This window comes from Cibotium barometz, chromosome 60 (assembly GCF_041138505.1).
Source record: "Cibotium barometz isolate CiBa-2024 chromosome 60, ASM4113850v1, whole genome shotgun sequence".
NCBI lineage: Eukaryota > Viridiplantae > Streptophyta > Polypodiopsida > Cyatheales > Cibotiaceae > Cibotium > Cibotium barometz.
The window spans coordinates 7,790,811-7,797,763 of NC_141105.1; the positions used below are offsets into that span (position 1 = coordinate 7,790,811).

At 43.7% G+C, this 6,953-nt stretch overlaps 1 protein-coding gene across 1 annotated transcript; it reads left to right on the plus strand.

Annotated features, from left to right (window-relative positions):
- Nucleotides 1-720: 720 nt before the first annotated feature.
- LOC147604932 (pentatricopeptide repeat-containing protein At2g39620-like) lies at nt 721-5,067 on the plus strand. Its single transcript, XM_086794042.1, has one exon. It carries the CDS (start codon nt 863-865, stop codon nt 3,578-3,580), a length of 2,718 nt encoding a protein of 905 aa, XP_086650168.1. The 5' UTR covers nt 721-862; the 3' UTR covers nt 3,581-5,067.
- Nucleotides 5,068-6,953: the final 1,886 nt, after the last annotated feature.

Here is a 6,953-nt window from a genome sequence, read left to right on the forward strand (position 1 = left end):
TATATATATATATATATATATAATACATAAGTATAAATAAGAAAAAGAGATATATATAGTAAATATATAATAATATCATATTAATACTATTATATAGACATACATTTACACACACATACGAACGTGTATATAATAATATTATATTAATACTATTATATATAAACACATTCACACACACATACGTACATGTACATGTACATAGTCACACACTTGCGTGTGACTATGTGTACATGTACTATTATATATAAACACATTCACACACACATATGTACATGTACACATTCACACATTTGCGTGTGGAGGGTGTGGGTTGGGTGTGTGTGTGTGTGTGTGAGAGAGAGAGAGAGAGAGAGAGAGAGAGAGTTTCTATGTGTGTGTGAGAGTGCATGCGAGACGGGTATGAGAAAAGAGAGAGTGCATGTGCACATGTATGCGTGTGAGAGAGGGTTATATCTGTGTACGTGATAGAAGTATAGAGAGAATGCATGTAAGAGACACACAGATTTGCATCTATTTGAAAGAGTCACACATACACACACGCATACACACGTGCACAAATACACGCAAGTATATACAGACACACACATATACATACACGCACACATAATTACTCACACGCTTGTACACACACATACATGCATAGATACATACACACGAATGAAGTGGCACACTTACATATGCACATACATATATGTGTGCAGATATCCATACAAGCAAAAACTTCATGCGGCAGTCACATACTTGTCATATGTAAGAGACTGGAGAGGCATACACAAACAGAAGTATGCGATAGAGCCACGAGATTATCATTTTGCGTTGGCCTCCCGGGCTTCCAGGCTATAATAGTTATGTCGCAGTGGAGATGCAGACATCACGAGCACGGACCGAGCGCTTGTGGAAGGAGCGTCTGAGGGATCTGGACAACCGAAAGAGCCAAGTATTTCCCAAAGCACAAGAAGAAGAAGAAGCGAAGAGCAGTACTGGCGGTGGCCGGAGGATGCTTAGCTTAGAGGAGGCACTGCCTTCCTTGGAAGAAGGATCGCTGCCCCAGCCTTCTGTTGAGGACTTTGCACGCATCTTGCAAAAATGCAGGAACCGATCTCATGCACTGCGCTTGCATGCTTACATGCGGAAAAGTGGGCTGGAAGCTCATACATCACTGGGAAACTACCTTGTCCCGATGTTGGTGGAAGTCGGAAGCATGGATGATGCCCAGCAGGTTTTTGACAGATTGGTGTATCGGAATGAGTGGTCCTGGGACTCCCTCATCACAGGTTACATCAAATATGGGAAGCCACAGCATGCTCTCATCCTGTACCAGAAAATGCAAAAGGATGATTCTTTACATCCCAGTGGGCGTACTTTTGTGACCTTACTGAAAGCTTGTGTGAGGCTGAAAGATCTGGAAAGAGGTGTCGAAATACATGCTGAGGTTGCCAGAAGGGGGCTGCTTGAAAGAGACCTTTTTGTTGGTAGCACCTTGGTCGATATGTATGCCAAATGTGGATTGCTTGCCAATGCACAACAAGTGTTTGACAAGCTTCCAGTTCGCGACCTTGTCTCATGGACTGCACTAATTGCGGGATATGCTGAACATGGGCATGGTGAGGAAGCACTTAAGTGTTTCGAACAGATGCAACTTGAGAATGTCTTCCCAGATGCTGTCACGTTTGTTTGCACCTTGAAAGCTTGTGGCAGCATAGGGGCCACAGACAAGGGCCGAGAATTACATGCTGAGATTGAAAGACAGGGGTTGCTGGAAAGAAACCTTTTTGTTGGCAATGCCTTGGTCGATATGTATGCCAAATGTGGCTCGCTTGCTAAAGCACAACAAGTGTTTGACAAGCTTCCAAAACGAGACGTAGTCTCGTGGACTGCACTAATTGCAGGATACACTGAACATGGGCATGGTGAGGAAGCACTCAAGTGTTTTGAACAGATGCAACTCGATGGTGTCTCCCCAAATGCTGTCACATTTGTTTGCACCTTGAAAGCTTGTGGCAGCATAGGAGCCACAGACAAGGGCCGAGAAATACATACTGAAATTGAAAGACATGGGTTGCTGGAAAAAGACGACATTATGGGCAACACCTTGGTCGATATGTATGCCAAGTGTGGCTCACTTGCCATAGCACAGCAAGTGTTTGACCGGCTTACAGTTCGAAATGTAGTCTCATGGGCTGCACTAATTGCAGGATATGCTGAACATGGGCATGGTGAGGAAGCACTCAAGTGTTTTGAACAGATGCAACTGGAGGGTATCACCCCGGATCCTGTGATGTTCGTTTACAGCTTGAAAGCTTGTGGCAGCATAGGAGCCATAGACAAGGCACAAGAAATACATACTGAGATTGAAAGACAGGGATTATTGGAGAAAGACCTTGTAATTGGCAACACATTGGTTGACATATATGTCAAATGTGGCTCACTTGCCACAGCACAGCAAGTGTTTGACAAGCTTCCAGTTCGAGATGTAGTATCATGGACGGCACTAATCGCAGGATACACTGAACATGGGCATGGTGCAGAAGCACTCAAGTGTTTTGAGCAGATGCAACTTGAGGGTGTCTCCCCAAATGCCATCACAATCGTTTGCACTTTGAAAGCTTGTGGCAGCATAGGAGCCACAGACAGGGGACGAGAAATACATTCTGATATTGAAAGGTATGGTTTGTCGGAAAGAGACCTTCTTGTTGGCAACACCTTGGTTGATATGTATGCAAAATGTGGCTTTCTTGCCATGGCACAGCAAGTGTTTGACAGGCTTCCAGTTCGAACTGTGGTCTCATGGGCTGCATTGATTGGAGGATATGTTGGACATGGGCATGGTGAGGAAGCAATCAAGTATTTTGAACAGATGCAACTCGAGGGTTTCTCCCCAGATGCTGTCACATTTGTTTGCAGCTTGAAAGCTTGTGGCAGCATAGGAGCCACAGACAAGGGACGTGAAATACATTCTGAGATTGAGAGATGGGGGTTGTTGGAAAGAGCCCTTGTTGGCAACACCTTGGTCAATATGTATGCCAAATGTGGTTTGCTTGCCAAAGCACAAGAAGTATTTGAGAAACTTCCAGTTCGAGATGTAGTCTCATGGACTGCACTAATGGCAGGATACGCCCAGCTTGGAGAAAGTGAAAATGTTTTCGGTATCTTTGATAGAATGCTAGGAGAAGGTATAAAGCCAGATCCAGTCACCTTTGTTGTTGTTCTTAATGCATGCAGTCGCACAGGTTTATTTAACAGGAGCCAGACATACTTCGAGGCCATGAGCAATGACTATGGCATTGCTCCTACTCTTGGGCACCACATTTGCGTGGTTGACCTCCTTGTCCGGGCAGGCCAGTTAGACAAGGCAATAGCAATGATCAAGAAGATGCCGTTCTGTTCTAATCTTGTGATGTGGAATACTGTGTTGGGTGCTTGTAGAAATTGGGGAAATGTGGAGTTTGGCAAACAGGCCTTTGAACATGCAGTACATTTAGATGACAATGATGCGGTAGCTTATGTTTTAATGTCTCACATCTATGCAGGTGTTGATTCACAGGAAGAATTGAACAAGGTTGAGGCAATGAGAGAGTAAATGTTGGTGGACTGACGACATTGCAAGAATTACGAATTTATTTTGGTTTGGGGATAATAGACATCCTGAAATCAGAAATGTTGGTGGACTGATGACATTGCTAGAATTGTGAATTCGTTTTGGTTTGGGGATAGTAGACATCCTGAAGGCAGAAATTCTGATGCCAAGCTAGAAGATCTTTCCCGCAAGATGAGGGAAGATGGGTATGTCCTGTGTTTGCATTGGTTGCCACGTGACAGTTCCGATGATGTAGAGAAAGGTGTGTTATGCAAGCACGGTGAGAAGTTGGGTATTGTGTGTGACCTAATTAATACACCCAAGGTGAGACCTATACATGATGTCCAAAACCTTCGGTTTTGAAATGACTACCATGGCTATGGTAATTATATCTAAGATAGAGCAGTGAAGAACACTTCTCAGAGATGCAAAACGTATCTATTTTTGGGGAACAAAAGTGTGTTTTGGGCACTAGTGGTGACAGTCTACAGAGTGGGGCCATTGATGGTACATTTTACAACCCCACCACCCCCCCTCCTCCGACGGAGGTGATCTGCTTCATTTGGTTAGACATCATCCACACGCTGTGAGGATGCTGGGAACACCTCGCAGGCGACTCGGAGCAGATGCAGCAGCCCCTAGTGTGGCTCTCCCCTGATGCCGCTGCCTCTGAGAGCAGCCAGCCGGAGAGGGATCCCCTCTTGTTTTTACCTCTTTGGAGTGAGGTACACAGCAGACTCTCCCCCGGGGCTGCTAGTTTTGTAGTTCACTTTTCTGCGGACGTTTCTATCTTCCCACTAATAATCTTCTTTTGGGGGGGGGGGTTGGGGGGGAGTTAAACTGTAGGTGTGATTGCCCCTTTCTCTTGAAAAGTTGATGCTGGAATGACGGAGAGAGCAGTTTCCCTGACACTTCCAGCTGGTTATAACAGTGCCAATTTGGGGAGTTGATTCCTTTGTGGAGTTTCATGTTCTTCTGGGATGGCTTGGGAGCTTGGTTTTACTCTGCGCGTGTTTCTCTGGTTCATGGTAAAGTGGGCAGCCTTAGTAGAAAACATCTCATTGTTTTCAACTTCACGTACTGCCATCTCTCCTTCTGAACTGTCTGCGCTGTGAAGAACATACTTGGGAGGCACACATGCTGAAGCAAGGGACACTCTGATAAGCTCCTTGGACTTGGCAAGCACCCTCTTTATTAATAACTTCCTTGAAAAGGACATGAGAAAGCTTGGACACACGAGAGGTTATCTTTTTTACACCTCTCTTTACGCTCTCTTCATGAGGGCTTTCTGGGCCAGATGCTCTTTCCTTAAACGGAACCAACATTCTTTGCATCCTTTGAGCAGCAACAACAGGCCCTTTCACTGCAGAATATTACGCTAGCGTTGGGCTCCTTTTGGAAGGGATTTCTTCATCAAAGCCGCCCCTTTCTGCACTCTCTAGATGCATCCTTTGTAGCCTTTGAGCTTAACAATAAAAGTTTGAGAATAATCATGTAAGTTCAGGCCTTTATCAAAATTAGAAAATAAAGGAACCTAACATAAGTTTACTTGATTAAAACGAATATCTATCATTCAACAACATTATTTGAAAATATAAAACAAGTTTTCCTGCCAGATAACAGTACACTAGGTTAGTGACGGAACAACAAACAGCATTAACAAACGTACTAATGTATGCCATGCGTATGAGTGTGCATGACTCGTCAAATTTCATGGCTAATCTGACTCGGTATGCCATCTCCATGATCGAGCACTTGAGCAAAATAGGAGCCCAAGGTTGCCACATATTCGCTGCAGAGTAAAAAAAACCCCTAATGTGTGCATAGGATGAATAGAGGAGAAGAGCGCTCTTTAGTCTCTATTCCTCAAGATGGCGGAGTTTTAAACGAATCAATGTGATCGCACGTCTTGCTCGTGGCGAAAAAATTGGTAACAGGCCTGTGTAAGGCTCCGATATGTGCAAGGTTCCCGATACTTCGGGTTGATATGTTTGTTTAGATTTATCAAAGCTCTCAATCTGCAAAGACAAACAAGCATGTACATGATGTGACAATTCCATAGAAAATTCTATGGGGTGAGAATTTGTTAGCCTGTAAACAGAGATAGCTTTTAGGCTTCCTAGAATGAGAGAGAGAAGGAGAGAGAGGGTTATACAAGAGAGAGAGGGCTCCGAAGTGGAAAAGAGAAGCCCTGGCGGCACCATGCTATACTGACTGCCATGCATGCACTACCCTATCTCCACTTATTACACTCTCCCTTAACGTTTCAGCCTTCACCTATTTAATCCATATCTTTTTTTCACTCATTGTAGGCCCATATTAGCCTAAGGTTTTGTCTACCACCATGCAATACATGAATATTCACAAGAAACTTATTTAAAAAATGATGTTGTGGGTCCTTTTGTTTATAAAAATCATAGCTTGAATTTTGTTAGGAGAGATGGAGCATATATAGAAAGATTTTGTTCAAAAGTTGACTATGAACAGAGATAAGAGTTTAGTCTTGGCTATGATGTGTGTGTGTGTGAGAGAGAGGGAGAGAGAGGGAGAGAGAGAGTGTACAGAGAAACAATCGCTATAGGGATACATGTATCATATTGCAATAAAAATTAGAAGGTCAGATGGGGCTTAAACAGTTGAAGAAGCAAGTTGGAGCTACTTTGGAAATAAAAGGTCCCTACGAGAATGAAGATGTGTCTATTGAAGGTGATCATGTGGGCTCTAGTAGACCGATAAGGAGAAACTTCAGTGATGGACTTTTCTAGAGATGTGGATGTGATATGGAGGATGAGAGACATGCCTTTTGGAGTTGTTCTGGAATTAGGGGTTTTGGGAAAAAATGAATAGATGGGCATATCTGAGAAGAATGCGGAGGAGAGGATGAGCTTGAGCTCCTCATAAGCAAACATACACACACGAGTAGACAAGGACACAAGAGAGATGGTGATGGTTTATTATCTTCTCTTCTCTATAACCATTAACATAAAAACACAAGAGTACATACTATAAGGGAAACTGCACTTCTACTATAACATACAAAGGTCGATCAATAGTGTGAACCTCAGAACCTCGAGTGATGTAGCTATGCCAGACTCTAGTAATTCAAATATGGCTGCCACACAACATGTCATCCACACTGGCAGAATATTAGAGCCATAATCTCACCAACCACACAAGTGGCGTAAGTGTGGAGCTACGAACCTGGGTGTGTCACCAATATCAACACTATAGTTGAGCTTGATATCTCAACACCCCCCTTGAGCTCAACTCCATACCGTGCACTCCAAGTAAGCTCCTGAACCTAATGCCTTTGTGAAGATATCAGCTTGATCCTCAATGCTGCATACACTAAATCCACATCACCTACTAGGACCTT